At 42.6% G+C, this 16,570-nt stretch overlaps 1 protein-coding gene across 1 annotated transcript in view; it reads right to left on the reverse strand.

Annotated features, from left to right (window-relative positions):
• The window catches only part of SYCP2L (synaptonemal complex protein 2 like), a 98,940-nt gene that overhangs the window by 70,220 nt on the left and 12,150 nt on the right, over positions 1-16,570 (reverse strand). The window contains exons 11-17 of the mRNA XM_073224608.1: positions 16,093-16,145; positions 15,434-15,479; positions 13,779-13,871; positions 13,619-13,679; positions 2,706-2,851; positions 1,471-1,561; positions 871-968 (exon numbers count right to left, since the gene is read on the reverse strand). Coding sequence (XP_073080709.1) covers positions 871-968; positions 1,471-1,561; positions 2,706-2,851; positions 13,619-13,679; positions 13,779-13,871; positions 15,434-15,479; positions 16,093-16,145 — 588 coding nt within the window. The remainder of the gene's footprint in view (positions 1-870; positions 969-1,470; positions 1,562-2,705; positions 2,852-13,618; positions 13,680-13,778; positions 13,872-15,433; positions 15,480-16,092; positions 16,146-16,570) is intronic.

A 16,570-nucleotide genomic window follows, 5' to 3' on the forward strand; every position in this document is an offset into this window, starting at 1 on the left:
GGATTCCCGCCTGCCTTAGCAGTACCCATTGTATGTGTATGTGTGTGTGTATATATACACATTGTATATATATATAATGTATGTATATATATAATGTGTGTGTGTGCGTGTGTGTGTGTGTATATGAGCCTGTTTGCTCATCTACGGGATGTTCACTGTGGATGCAGTGGCTGGTCAGTCATGGGAACACCCACCCAGGGGTGGGGTGAAGAGGAAACACCCATTCTCTCCTCTCCTCAGCTCCTGGTATATGATTGGTCAGCTGACTGCCAGTCACCAGAAATCCACTCACAGAGTTCCTCCCAGTGCTAGGGGTGGGGAAGCAGAGAGCTGGGAGAACAGGGAGAGAGTGGTGCAAGACTGAAGGCCTGCAGGGAGAACTAGGGGAGGGCCACAGCTGGCAGAGGGAAGCCGTAGAGCCCCGGTGCCTGGGGAGGATTAAGTCTGTGTTGGGGAGCAGGAGAGAGCAGCACCAGGAGACACTGCAACCTGCTTCTGTGAGAATAAATGTGGTACCCCTTTTAAAATGCCCAATTTTTTGCCCTTGCCTTTATTTGGTCTCACCAAATTCATAGGGAGCTTGCCTCCAGCAGGAAATGCCCTCCTCCTGTAGCAACAGTTCTTTTCCCTACTGTTAAGTCCAGATCCCAAATGAGGGAATGAGCAGGGCCAGTCAAGTCATGCATCCCATGGGAGAGCCAAGTGGAGAGAAAAGGAACACACAAGCATGACAGGTGAAAATAGTCTAAAGGAGGGGGTGGCTAGGAGAGAGATGGTTGGCCAGGAGAAAACAGACCTCCAGCCAGGAAAGGCAGCTTCTGTCTATCAGCATCCTCGTGGACACAGTTCAGAACTTGTCCCCATACTCACAGCAGGCTCTGCCTGGTCACTTGAGGGGACAGGTCTTTGGCAGTGGTCATCTCCAGCACTCATTAACTCTGCCAGATGAGTAGATTCTTCTGCCAGCTCTACAGACATTACAGAAAGAACATTTAAAAATGGTAAATAGCACCATGCATAATGGTGGCCACATCCTCCAATTGCTCTTCATGGGACCCATACTTCAGATACATGGCCATCTTTTGGGAAGACCCGGTCATTAGGTTCTGCCTCTAACCTTCAATCAGAAATCTATGGGCACTTTAAAAACAGCACTGGGGTGTAACTCATAAGAAATACATGCTCTGTGTAGGTACAGCTTTGTGGGTAGACGGAGCTTTCCATGTCCCCACATCCTGCCTCTGGCACCTCTTATCATTTTTTCTCCTTTGTCATTACAATTGACCCACCAGAGAGACCGTATCATATGGGGGAAATGACTCATGGCAATTAGCAGCAATTTCTGTCATAGGTACAGTAGTACATTGATAACTCTTACATGGCCATAGGTTTTCAGTGACCTCTTACAAGTAAGTTTTATCATTGTTCTTATAGGGAATCCAGAGTAAGAAACTTCATTTCCCAATATACCTGTCTCTCTTTCATGGCTGCTAGGATGCTCAGTGTCTTCTTCCCTCAATTTACCAGGAAGTTCTGAGGAGTTTGCTTGGTCAGGCAACATCTGAAATGCAAACCAAAGCCACATGACTTTTAAAAGGAGTCCAAGATTTTTAAAGGAAAACATAAAGCTCAGAATATAGCACACTAATAAATAAGTCAGTCTTCAGTTTGTCCTTGTCATTTTACTGTTTCCAGCTGATCTAGCCACCTCCTTCCTCCAGGACTAAGCTCTGCTGCCTTGCCCTGCTCTCTGCCTCTGCATCCTGGTGCTTCCAAGGCCTCCCCTTCCTCTGATTCAAGCCTGAGCACTTGTTAACCTCTAATCCCCACTTCACACAAAGACTGAACCTCTCAGGATAAGTCTGCTTTGAGGTCCTGCCTATAGGCTCTCTCCAACGCCACCCTTTTCTCCCAAGGTCCTCACAGTCCAGAACTGCAACTTAACTGCATGCAAACTCCATTCTCTTCCGAAACATTCTATTCATTGTGTGAAACTTAGAAACACATAAAATTCTGATGTTTTGCATGAGTAAAGTCAAACCTATAGGGTCAGGCCAATTCATATGTAATATGATGTAGGAGGGGTTTTTTTGTTAAGTGATTGTCTCTGTTTCTCATCCTCATCCATGAAATGGTCTTCTCATGGGGTGAGTCTTTGGACACTATATTGCAGAGTATTTTACCTTATAGTATAAAATGCCTTCATATACAACTCATTGCCAAAAGGAAACCAGCCCTAGGCTTCCTCTCTCAGGTGTCTGACCTCTTAATTGGCCTTTACCCTTATTGGCCATTATTACAATATTTTATGTCTTCTGTCACAAATTTCTCTGCTCTATCTTCTGTGATAAAGGCTTCATGCTCATATATACAAGGCGTATATATATATATATATATATACACAAAACATATATACTTGCTATAAATACAATTAATATTGTATATAAATAGAAAACACTGTAGTCGAGATGGAGACCATCGCAGTCTAGAAGAGGCTCAGGCCATTTCCATGAGAAAAGACCAATAGATCAAACTTGGAAAAACTCCCTGAGAGAACCTGTTCCTCTCTGCTCTTATACATGGTATTCAAAGGATCAAGTCTTCTGCTTGCTCAAATGTTCACATGAAAAGCCAACAAGGAAATTTAAGAGATGTGAAAATATACTAAACATTTTCAAGTACTCACAAAGAACTAAACCTCCCACCTGTTTGTCTTCTCCTAAAGCTTTAATGGAAGCTTGTGATATGTTGAATTGCAAATCGAAATGGATTTCTATTTTCATCACTTCTTTGTTGCTGATATCAATAGGCTTCTTCAGGTTAATGATGAGCATGTTCATCTTTTCCATTTCTAACAAAAATTATACAAATGTGTATCAACACATTGCAAGTTTTATAATTTTAATTAACTATAGTGGAATGCTTGTCCACTGTCCAGATTTTTTGGCAAAAAGTTGAAAAGAAACTGAATTATATAAAACAACTTCAAAATTATTTTTTATTAAATGCACATCATTGTCTCTATTATACATACAAACACAAAATATGATTAAGGTGTTGATCTTGCAAAAACAGGAAGTAACTTATTTTAGCAGTGAAGCAATGAAGATGGTTTTAACTTCCAAAATTCAATCCATTTTTTAAAGAGCATTTTGTGAATTCAACACTATCATCTGCAACAGGTATTTTACTTCCCAAAATATTAAGCACAACATTCAGTCTCATTCTTTCTTTATCTCTCAGATACCACTCATTTCTAAAAGTCATAATAAACTTCACTGTTTCCCAATGCATTTAAAAAGGAGGAATGGAAACATCCTAGAACAAGGGGTATTTCTCCTTGAGGGGTCCCACCAGGACATTAGCCCTTTACTGACAAATAGTCACAGTTTTAGAAGAGAAAACAGTTTAGACTAAAATCAGATAGAGTCCAAGAATAAGCCACAATAAGTTCAAGCTGAGCTGGAAGCAGTGGGAGAGAAAAGAGAGTAAAGTTCATGAAAGAGCAGGCAAAGCTAATGCCTGCAAACTGATGAGAATGGAGAGAGGAAAAAAGAGCAACACAGACATGGGTCTGGATCTGTGGCCATCAAGTACTTGAAATATGGCTAGAACAAACTGAGATATGCTTTAAGCATAAAATACGTATCAGTTTGTAAAGGCTTAGTACAAAAAAGAGAAAATAAAATATATCATTAATATTTTATAGTGATAAAATGTTGATAGTTTGGATATATTGGATAAAATATATTAAAATTAATCCACTTAACGTCTTTAATGTGGCCATTAGAAAACTTGCAATTAAATACATGGCTCACATTACATTTCCATAGGATAGTTTTGGTCTACAGTAAAGCTTAACAATCACCAAAAATGCTGATCTTTCTAGACATTTTCATCACTGCAGGGGAAGTCTCTCCCTGCCACCAAAGTAATTGTAAACAATATCTGCAGAAGTAAATCGCTAGTTGGGCTGTGGGACTCAATGCAAACATACAAGGGTCAGAAGAAACAGCCTGAGGACTGCTCTACCCCTTAACATGCTACTAAAACGCTGACTGCTCCTTAGCAAGAAGGGCTACAGATTCATACGTCTTGCTTGTTGTTTGCTAGACAACTTTCCGTTTTCTTGGCATAAGATAGAAGGTAACACCTACTTCCCTCCAGATACTGTGAGGCACTTTGTAAATTATGAAGTCTCACAGAAATATGATATATTAAGGAAGTATATAATATTAACTGGCAAGTTGTTAACTGCAAACTACTACAGCAGCAAAGTTTGGATTTCAGGAGCTTTAACTATGAGAAGCAGCATGAGGAGTAAAACAGTCAGAAAATCTGTAAAAGTCTTTATAAAGTATTGACTTGTAACAGTACCAGTGATATTTTATGTATGTTAATAGTAACAGACAATGACTACATATGCTAACTTACTTTTAATTAATATTTATGATTACATTTAATTTACATTTCTAATAAGATGTTTATAAACTCCTTTCCTACAGATAGGAAGGAGGCACTTCCAACTCAGTGCAGACCACGTTCCCAATGCTGTATGACGTACTGAGACAAGAAATAAGCATCTGGCCTCTGCCCTGGTTCATGACATGAGAGCTTCTAAGATGCTTGGAATCCGGAGCGGTGAATGTATTTTGCATGCTAATGAGATGACTGTTGGTTGGGGCCGCTAGGTAGCTTCAGGGTGAAAGCTAGTCCCAGAAAGACCCAGGCTTGATTAGAGGGTTAGAACTTTCAGCCCCACCCCAACCTCCAGGGAGGAGAGAAGGGCTGGAGATTGAGCTAATTGATCATGTCTACATGAAAAAGCCTCCATAAAAATCCCTAAATTACAGGGTTGGGAGAGCTTTGTTTGGTGACCACATGCACACGCTGGGAGGGGGACAATCCCCAACTCTGTGGGGACCGAAGCTCCTGCACTTGGACCCTGCTGGATTTCGCCCTGTGTTACTGCCTCACCTAGCTGTTCATCTGCATCTTTTATATAACTAACCAGTAAATGTAAGTGTTTCCCTGAGTTCTGTGAGCCTTCACAGCAAATTATCAAACCTGAGAGAGAGGTTGTGGGCACCCCCACCTGGTAGCCAGTCAGTCAGAAGTACAGGTGGCAGTCTGGCACTTGCAATCAGTGTCACATTGGAAGTGGGGGCAGTCTTGTAGGACTCAGCCCTCGGCCTTTGGAGTGTGCAGTAACTTCGGGTGGTCAGTGTCAGCACTGATTAATGTGATGGGAAAACCTACACATCTGGTGTCTTGTGTGTAGTGAGTAAACAAGTGCTGTGAATAAACAAGTTTTCTTTTACCATCTCTCAGTTTCTGCACCTCTAGCATCCTCAGATGTCAGTAGGTGGTGAAGGCAGATTCTTGTGTGCTAAGACCCCCACTCCTTAAGATCCAATCACCACCAACCAGATGGTCGCCCACCCCTTAAGATCCAATCACCAAACGCAGAACACACCCTACCCTTACGCCTTAAAAAAGCACTTCCTCACCCACGTGCTGCTGCTCCCTCTCTCTGAGGGCAGCCACTTTCTCTTTCAGACAATAAAATCTCTTTGTGGGCCCGTGTCTCCTGAGTCATTCTGGGGTAAGGAGGGTCGCGGCGAGATACCCTTTCATTGGTGCCATGACTTCAGATGAGGCTCTCCCATTGACTCTGCTCTTCCTCTGGGAACCTGAGCTGCTCTGGGAACCCTCACTGCCCAATCCTCCTCCACGGGCTCACCGCCCATTTCCCCAGTTGCTCAACTTCTTGCCCAACACCGGCCTTCAATTTGGTAAGTCTCCCCTTCACAGTCGACTTAAATGTCCTTTTGGAACCTGGGAAGTGACCGTTGAGTGTCCGGCACCCCCAAGGACTCCTCCGGGACAGGGGCACCCCCAACCATGACTTTCAGAGTCATGGTTGATCCCCATATTCGACCCTTCTCTGCCTCCCCATGGTGAGAATCCTCATTCACTGAGGCCCGGTCTCCCTTTATCTACTCATAAACTCCTGGTGCCAGGTACCAAGCCTCCTCGGCGTTTTCACCTTGACTGCTCAGTTAGAGGTGGTGACGACCCCCTAACTGTATCTGGTCTTCTCTGCAACCTTCTCAATTGCTCTGGGACGCCTCAGTGACTCTGAACGGTTTCATTGTCACCATGGGATCTGGCCCCTCCATTCCCGCAGATTCACCACTAGGGTGCTTACTCAGTAATCTAAAACCCCTCCACCTCACTCCAGACCTCAAACCTTTAAAGCTTATTCGCTACTGTAATGAGATCTGGCCAAAATATTCCTTGGACAATCAATCTAAATGGGCTCCCAATGGCTCTTTAGATCCTAAAATTCTCCATGACTTATACAACTTCTGTGAGCACACAGGCAAATGGTAAAAGATCCCATATATCCACGCTTTCTCTTACCTCTGAACCAAGCCTGCTCTCTGTCTCCCTTGCAATCCTAAACATCTTCTCCTTGCTCTAAAAAACTTCACCCCACCACCCACCAATTCCCACCATGTCCTCTGACTTTGACCCTGCTGATGAACCTCCTCCATACTGATCTCAAACCCCTACAGCTCCCCATCAACCACCAGTTCCTCTCCCACCCCAATCTCCTTCTCTGCAAGATCAAAATCCCAACCCTCCCAGCTCCCCTAGTGCCATTGCAGGAGCCACAGCACCTCCACCTCCACCACAACTAGTTCCCCTTCCCTCACCCAGTCACGTGCCAAGCCCTCCAGTCACTCACTCTCGAACCCAGATCCTAGCCCAGCTATGGGAAGTAGCCAGTACAGAGGGCGTCGTCCGGGTCCATGTCCCTTTCTCTCTCTCTCTCTTTGACCTATCTCAAATTGAGAAAAGAAGAGGCTCTTTCACCTACAACCCAGCTACTTACATAAAAGAGTTCCAGTACCTAACTCAGTCATATGATCTTACCTTTCATGATATTCACATGATCCTATTCAACACACTTTTGCCTGAGGAGTGTAGGCGAGTCTGGGAACAGGCTAGAACTCATGCCGATGAGGTTCACCAAACTACTCCAGCTCATCCAATTGGTGCTGAGAGGTTCCTGACCGAGACCCTAATTGGGACTATCATACAGCAGAGGAAGTCACCAGTCGAGATCAATTCATCACCTGCCTCATGGTGGGTCTCAGTAAGTCAGCCAATAAAGCCATTAACTATGAAAAACTCCAAGAGGTTATATAGGATAAAAATGAGAATCCCTCTATGTTCCTAGACCACCTCACCAAAGCTCTTTTACAATATACAAACCTAGACCCTGAGACCCCAGATGGGAGACAATTATTAATGACCTACTTCTTCACCCAGAGTTTCCCCGACATTAAGGCTAAACTTAAACGTCTAGAGAAGGGACCCTAAACTCCTCAGGCAGAAGTCCTGGCAGTGGCCTTCAAAGTATATAATGGAGGAGATGAAAAGGCCCATAAACAAAAATATCAAATGCTGGCTAAGGCCTTTCAACCTACCCCAACCACTGGTGCTCGGGTTTCCTCACTCCCTAAGAAGCAGCCAGGAGGACCTCCTGGTCCATGCTTCAAATGTGGTCAAAGGGTCATTGGGCCAGAGCCTGCCCAGATCCCCAGAAGCCCCCTGGTCCATGCCCTAAGTGCCATCAGGAGGGACACTGGGCTGTTGACTGTCCTCGCACACCGAGAGGTGCCAGGCCATCCAGCTCTAACACTCCACACATAGACCTTCTGGGTCTGGCAACTGATGATTGAGGGGTCCCGGGACTCCTCCGCCCGACCACTACCATCACTGTACAGGAGCCCAGGGTAACCATTGTGGTAGTGGGTAGGCCCATCTCTTTCCTTTTGGATACCGGGGCCACCTACTCAGTCCTGAAGGAGTTTTAGGGACCTCCCTCCCTCTCTCAGTCCTCTATAGCTGGCGTAGAGGGCACAGCTTATCAACCTTTACAAACTCCCATGCTTCACTGCATCTTTAGAGGCATTGCCCTCTCTCACTCCTTTTTGGTGATTCCCCAGTGTCCCACCCCCCTTATGGGAAGGGACCTATTACACAAGGTTGGAGCCTCCATTACTTTCACCCCCGGACCACGCCTCAACCCCGACTCGCCTTCAATCCCACTTTTACTTGCCCTCCAACCTGCTGCAAACCCACCTCCCTCTCCTTTCCCTCTGCCACCCCATCTGGTGAACCCTGTGGTCTGGGATAAGCTCACCCCCTCTATCGCCACCTGCCCCCCAGTAATTATCAGACTTAAAGACCCCGCCTCTTTTCCCTCTCAACCTCAGTACCCGCTGCCCCTCAAGAGTTTACTGGGCTTGCAGCCAATCATCCAAGAACTTTTATACAAACAGCCAGTTCCCCTTACAACACCCTGATACTGGCTATCAGAAAACCTAATGGTGCCTATAGACTAGTGTAAGATTTAAGAATTATCAGTGCAGGTGTTACTCCAATCCATCCAGTAGTTCCTAACACCTATACTTTATTACCCACTATCCTCACCTCTTCTACTTACTTCTCCACCCTTGACCTCAAAAATGCATTCTTCACAATTCTCCTCCATCCCAATGGGACCACTTACACCTTCAACTCCACATACTACAAATCCTCCAGAAATGTACTCTACAACCCAAACAGGACCTCCTTACAGCTGCATAAGGTGGCATATGTGCCCTACTCCAAGAACAATGGTGCTTCTACACCAACAAATCCGGTCTTGTCTGGGATGGTGTAAAACATCTCTGTGAACAAGCCTCCAAACTCCTAGAAACTCCCCTAACAATCCGTTCCCTTACCCCTTCAATTGGCTCCTGCCCCTCCTAGCCCCTATTACCTTTATTATTATTATTATTCTCCTTTTCCTTCCCTGCTTCATTAACCTATTCCAAAAATTCATTCAAAATCAAATATTGAAAATTTCTAACCATACTGTCAACCAGTTACTCCTCCAAGGCTATCAAGGCCTTCTCACAAAGAATAATGAAACTGTAAAGGAGTGCAGAGAGCATTAAGAGTCAGGAAAAAGAACTAATAAAACTTAGCTAAACCTTAACAGCAGACCATTCCGGAATAGTAAGAGATTCAATGTCTAAACTTAGAGAGAGACCAGATCAAAGGAAGAGAGAGCGAGAGGCCAGCCAAGGGCTATTTGAATCCTAGTTTACTAAATCCCCATGGTTTACAACCCTGATATCCACCCTGGCAGGGCCCTTGCTTATTTTTATACTGCTTCTCACTTTAGGTCCCTGTATCTTAAACCGGCTAATAGCCTTTGTTAGGGAAAGAGTGAGTGCTGTTCAGGTGCTAATGCTGAGACCGCAGTATCATTCACTCACACAGCAGGAAGAAACAAACATTCCATGATTGGAATGGTCAAAGGAAAGTGGGGAAATGTAGAATCTAAGCATTAGTAAGATTAGTAAATTAGCATAAGCATAGCCATCTTAGAAACCTAGAAACCATTTTCTGAGAGTGTGACTCAGAGGAAAAAACAAAAAAACAAAAAAACAAACCCTGGGCCTGGGTAAGGCCTTGAAAAACAAGTTAATCATGAGCACCGGGTGGTGGGCAGCTGGGACCCTTGGTCAGCTAACCTTGGTCAGTAAATCTTACATACCAAGCTTATCGTGCAGAACCTCCCTAACCATTGAGGAGTAGTCTTACCCTGCCCTTGCTTAACCCCAGGATATGTCTTGCAAGAATAACGTATAGTTATAGAAAATTGCTATGAGTTAAGTGCTTTGAAATTGCTATATAAACCCTTGGCTCTGAGTGCTCGAGGTCCTTGTTGAGACCCGCTGCATCGGGTTGACTTGGACCCCAGCTAGCTGGCTGAATAAAGACTTTGCTTGAATTTACATCTCTATGCCTGTGTAGTTTGTTCTCTGGGGAAGCCTCGGAAGCCTGGACCCTAACAGAAACCAGCTAGACGACATCACAAATCATCTCAGGATGCCCGCCCTTCCCCGCCTCTACAGCAATGGCCTCGCTAACCCCAGAATCTGTGCCCCCTTCCAGCAGGAAGTAGCCAGAGAATGAGATTCTAGGCCCAGTTCCCCAGAGGCCCAATTAAGAAAAGAAAAAGATGGGAATGAAGGCAAATTATGGCACACTAAGACCCCCACGCCTTAAGATCCAACCACCACCGACCAGATGGTCGCCCACCCCTTAAGATCCAATCACCAACGCAGAACACACCCTACCCCTACTCCTTTAAAATGCGCTTCCTCACCCACGTCCTGCTGCTCGCTCTCTCTGGGGGCGGCCATTTTCTCTTTCAGATAATAAAATCTCTTGCATGGGCCCGTGTCTCCTGAGTCATTCTGGGGTAAGGAGGGTTGCGAGATTCCCTTTCAGGTGGTGTTCCAAAATCTACACTCACTTCTCATTTTCCCCTCATTCTCAGAGCTTCACTGTTTAGTCTCTCCTCTTCTGTCACTCACCTTACTGCCTAATCTATCCCTTTTTATCTAATAATACCCAACAGAAGAAATAAAAAATTCCCACACACATGGAAACAAATTCTTATGGGCACTGAAAAGAACTACACTGAGAAAACTGAAAGATTTTGAAATGGACCAAAAAGTTACCTGGTGCCTGTCTAGCAGGCACCTTCCTGGGTTATCTGCACCTTTTGTTGTCTTTGAGCTATTTTACAACTCTGAGTGGTAGAAAACTGATCACAATGCAAGTGATTCTTATCCATAGGAATTCAAATCAATTGTGTCTGTGGAATGCAATCGTCTGGTCCTGAGGCAGAGCAGGGGCATGGGAGAGACAGCATGATCAACTTTTCCTGCCTATGATGAAAAATGCCTTGATATAAATAGTATAGTAAGAACAGGAGGATTATATCTTAAGGCTAAGATTCCATTTTAAAGCCATGAAGTTAGGTAAGATTCCTAACATTTTATGGTAATTAGCCAACAATCAACCCTATCTTAGGGCAGGGCAAGCAGTTCTAAGTAATATGTTTCCACTGCTTGAGGTTAATCATTATTCTGGAGAATAGGATCAATAAATTCCTGTGTTAAGCTTATCTTACAGAATATCCAGAGGACTGACTATGGATGTCATAGTGCCTCTCACCGAAGATAGACATCATGAGACTACACTCAGTCTTCACTCCCCTGGCCCTTTCTCCCATTCTTGAAATCCTTAAAAACTCAAATCCTAAACCTTTACAAGCACCTCCTCTGAGACTGCCTGCACTCCCATCTGAGTGTGTACTGTCTTATCAAATAAACTTTCTTGTTGCATAAGCCTATTGCACTTGTCTCTAAACTCTTTTTCATAATAAAGACAATAACTTACCAACCTCCACTTCTGGTAGTAAATGTCTTTGTTCTCTTTGCTATTTCATTCAATTTTCTAGTCAAGCATGAGTCTACTCTCTGTTCTACTTCAGACAAGTAGGGAAGGGCTACTGAGATTTGATTTAGGCTCGCAAGTTCCAGTCACCTGGGTGACCCGGATGAGACTGCAGCTCTATGATCATGCTCTTTAGCAGCCTGCTCAGAAAGTCGTTTCTTTGCTTTGGGAAGTTCTCAGAACATAATCTCACTCCATCCAGTCCTTTGCAGCTCTCCCAAATTCTGGAATGGTAGGGGTTTAGTTCCTACACTGCCATGCAAATTCAAGTGGACACTGGATGCCAAGTGACACTGGCTTTAGGAATTTGCAAGGGATCTTTATGAGGAGCAGTTCAGTGAGCTTCCCTTTCCCCTGCTTTTCCTTGCTCTCTACCAGCTGCTCAGCTGCTGCCATCACTACTACTCTCACTTTAATTAATTCCTCCCTTCCTTAGACTTGTCTGATCTGTTTGTGAATTCTTTCTCAATTAGAGTCAAGAACCCTCTCCAGGGTTGAGGTCTCACCTACCACACCGGGAGATCTCCCCAGATTGGACTGCACAACAACAGTCCTACATCTATTTGTACATCAATTTCAAGGTTACTTGTACCTGTGTGGTTGAGTTCTCCTTTGAACTAGTTATTACATCTTACTGATTTCCTCATTAATGAATTAAACAAAACCTTCAAATTCATTTTCTATTTGTATGAGGGTCGTGATTTTACCTTTTCAAAAAATCATCCTTGAACAGAACAGTGAGGTTATACACACAGGAAATCTCAGCAAGAAAAACTCAAGCCTGAAGAAGGATTACTTTATCCTAAAAGACCCATGGGAGAACCTACAGTTGAGAGTTCAAGGCTGAGAAGGATTTGCTCTCCCCAAGAGTTGTATGAAGAGAATCATGTTACAGATCTTGTTTCACTTTTCACGCTGATTTTCAGGAAGCTAAGCACCAAATTTGAAACTCCATGGTGGCTGTTTTAGATTAGCCTTAATGATAGACATTTTTATTCTTATCTGTGGTTCCAATTTTCCATTTCTATTATTTCAGTATGAATATGCAAGCTGACCTAAATCCTCAGTGGAAGGAAGTGAAGCATAATATCCAGATAATTACTTAATATTTGATTATAACTATTTAGTAAACCCAATTACTTAAAAATGATGTGCATACTAACTTTCTAAAATGTGAATTTTTTAAAGACACAATTCAGGAATCCTGATCAAGTACGGTTAGTGCTGCAAAGCTATCCTGGACTAACTACTTACTCGTCCCTACCCAGGAGGGGATCGCGCCTGACTTCATGCCCCTAAACTCTACCACACCAAGAGGAAAAGCGAAGAATGGAGGTTTACAAGGGCAGAGTCAGAGGGTTGATATTTAAATACAGATGGACATACTCATGTAAACTCATTGATAATTACTATAAATCTGTGAGGAGGGAGGGCAGGTACTATAATTTTTTTAAATTGTGGTACAAAACATAACACTTACCACGTTAAACATTGTTAAGCATATGACGTTCAGCAAGATTAAGTACATTGATATTGTCATATAACAAATATCCGGAACTTTCTCACCTTGCAAATCTGAAACTCTGTCCCCATTAAATAACAGTGTCCATCTGCCCCTCCGCCCAGCCCTTAGCAACCACCATCCTACTTTCTGTCTCAGTTTTACTGCTCTAGGTACCTCATACCAGTGGAATTAGTATCTGTCTTTTTGTGTCTGATTTATTTCACTCAGTCCTCAAGGTTCATGCATGTGCAGCAAATGTCCTATTTTCCTTCCTTTCTAAAGGTGAATAATATTCTACTGTATGGATATGCCACATTTTGTTTATTCATCTGTTGCTGGACACTTGGGTTGCTTCCACCTCTTAGCTGTTGTGAATAATGCAGCAGTGAGCCTGGGTGTGCAGCTATCTCTATCCCAGTCCTGCTTTCAGTCCTTCTGCATATTGTGTGATTACTGGATCATTCGGTGATTCTATTCTTCATTTTTTAAAGAACTATAACCATTGTGACAATGAGAAAACCAGGCAAGTAATTAAATCCCAGAGTCACAAAGTGAAGGGTCACCAACCCAGGTGACTCCTGGGCCTGAGCACAGGGTTCCTTCCACCACATTATACTGCCTCCCTTCTACCATAAGGCATGACCTGCTCTGCTCCAGAATTAACTGAATATATACAAGAACAGAAACAGAAACAATACTTGAAACTAAAGGTGGGGTAGTTGAGAATTATCATCTTACCTATGATGCTGAAAGCAACCATCGCTTCCTTGAGAAGTCTCACTGAGTCCCACAGAGCACTCTTGGAAACAAACAAGCGAAATTCATGTGCACGTGACTCATACTGGCATATGAACAATCTCTAAGTGCTTAGGTTTAAGTCAGAATCACACATGATTACCTCATCTCTGTGAATATAAAAAGTTACACTCTGACTTCCTAGGTTGAAATCAATCCAAAATTTCTCTAATTTTTCATCTGCTGGTTTTCTCATCTGTAAGATATAATTGCAGCATAAATTATACACATAGATTTGTTAAAGCGGCATATGAAAGTTATTCCCATTAAAAACAGAACTTATGTTTGTCCTAGAACACCACTACCCTGATGCTGGTAGGATCTATTTATTGTCTTGCTTGTTTCTACAAAACAGGAAAAAAGTCTCAATTTTATGTAACTAAGCTATTTCTGAGGGAAAAAACACTATCCTTGGCTATTTAAAAGATGTTTAAATGTATCAGATGACTATCCACATAATTTTCTTTCTCTGGTGAGAATCAAAGAAAACAGTTCTACACTGATGCAGTGACAATTCACCCTGTACATGGATGAAATCTTCTTAAGAAGGTATTGTGATCAAATATGTGATGATTTGCCACCCTGCGTCCATCTGTTAGAGTGAAAACCTGACTCCAAATTACCTTCATGTTAATTCATGAGTATAAAATAACTATATGCTTATATTTAAAAACAAAGCTTCATACAGTATGGTGTTTATAGGAAGAGTACTTGTCCCCTCCTCTGGCCCTCAACTTCCCAGGGGTCTCTGTCCACAGACACCACTAACGGTGCCTCTGTTTCCTCCTAGACCGTTTCTGTACATATGTCAGCAAGTATCTAAAGAGAGCTTTTATTCCTCAACAATGTAGCAAACACTAGACTTCCTATTCTACCACCTGCTTTTCCAATAAACAGTATGTCTTGGACATATTTCCATCATATATGCCTACTTCTTAATAGCTACAGAGTTGAATGAATGTTTTAACCTACAAAGTATATAAACCTCAAACAACTACAAGGAAAAAAAGTCACTGAATTGAGATACAGGGATCAGGCTACCAAATTCAGTCGTGGAGAGAAGGAATTTACAGTATACTCATGAGCTGAAAACAGCTCACAGAGGCCAAGAAGGAGGCTCAGAAACTCAAAACAAAGAAATGATTGATTAGGACATTCTGAAGACAGGGTCCAGGAAGCATCAGGAGTCAAGGTTCAGAGACCTTTGAAAATTTTACCCCAAGACGGATATGTTGTTAAGCTGGGGCACTTGCTCCTCTGGACCTTGTTCCTCAGGAAACCAAAAAGGGGGTGAAAAGAGACTGCTTAACCTTGGGCAATAAAGTACAAGGTAAAATGATCTAGCAAAAGAAAAGTAGCTCCAATTTCTGGGGATACAATGGGAAACATCAATTGGATGGAAAGAAGCAAAGGAATTGCCCTCTTCCCTCCAATCCAGGCATGAGTGATGCTACCCATTAATAGGGTAAAATAAGGCTAGGTTTCTGAAGTGGCCTCATGAACTCAGCATCATCCCTGAAGTTCCTTTATCCAGTAGTATCAGTGGGGCCCCTAAACTTACCAGTAATGCATCCGGGTTATGGTATGAAAGACAACTCAGGAAAGGGACAATAAGCTTCAGAGGTAAGGCCTCTATGAGACAGAAGCTTCCTTTTTGAAAAAGCCCTTCGGTGTATCAAGAGCTATTTGGTCTGATTATGTAAACCTAACTCTGGCTTTTATTACACCACTCACAACACCCCAAAGAGACAGACATACCTCATGTTCATCAGCAAAAGCAGCAATACACGGAAATGAATAGACCCTGCAAAAGAGATCACAGTTAAAAAGTAACATAAGACTTGGGTGGACCTCAAACAACCTACAGATGGTCTACAAACAAGCACTTGTAACAAGGGATGCCATTAAGTCTCTTTGCACAAAGTATGGAAAGTGGTCTCAAACTTGTAAATAGAGACCTACTATGGGTAGATTCCAAATCTCCATCTGACAGTCTAAAGCCAGTCTTACTCATATTAGATGCTTAGCAAGATTCCCAATGAAAGGAGTAAATTTAGAAAATATTTTCTCATCAAAACCTTACTTTGATAGGCATTTTGCCTACCTATCTCCAGAGACCTCAAGTTTATAGGACATCACTCTTCATAAAATCTCCAGGAGAACATAATGTTAAAAATACACCAAATCATAAATAAATAGGCCAGAAGACTGATAGAGATCATTTTTAAACATACACGGATTACTAGAATGTATCTAATCTTGAGGTTTCCACTCAATGAATAACTCAGTAATGCTCAATAAATGATGTAGCCTATATGCTTTCCTGAAATAAAACAAATCTGAGATTTTTGTTTTTAATATTAAACATTTTCAGAATACAACTAGTCAATAAAGTAGTGCTCAGAGAAATATCTTACCTTCTTTTGTCACCAAGTCTGTTGTTTAGGTGATTGAGAAACAGTCTACTGTCCTTCAAAGTAAATAATACAAACTTTTTAATAAAAGATGAGGATGGTTTATTATTTAAATACTAGTCTTACCAGCATGTAGAGGTTAGGTTTCACCTCTAAATTTCCAGGATCCAGTATTACCACAAGGCTTCACAAAGATTCATTCTCATATGTTAACTGAAACAATACTTTGTGTTACAAAGAGGAGGCTTCAGCCTCCAGTTCTGGAAAGAACCTGCCCAGCTTTGAGATTTTTTGGCTGAGAAATGTTTAGGTCTTCAAAAGCTGTATGCACACTTACATTTCACTGGGTTAAAAAAGTAAGCAAGAGAGATACATTTAAATGATGACCTTGATTACAATACTCCATTAACCCACTGGGTGTCCATCTCATTAACATCTGCCCAGCACAAGCCAAACACAAATCCATGAAACTTACAAACTT

This window comes from Manis javanica, chromosome 16 (assembly GCF_040802235.1).
Source record: "Manis javanica isolate MJ-LG chromosome 16, MJ_LKY, whole genome shotgun sequence".
NCBI lineage: Eukaryota > Metazoa > Chordata > Mammalia > Pholidota > Manidae > Manis > Manis javanica.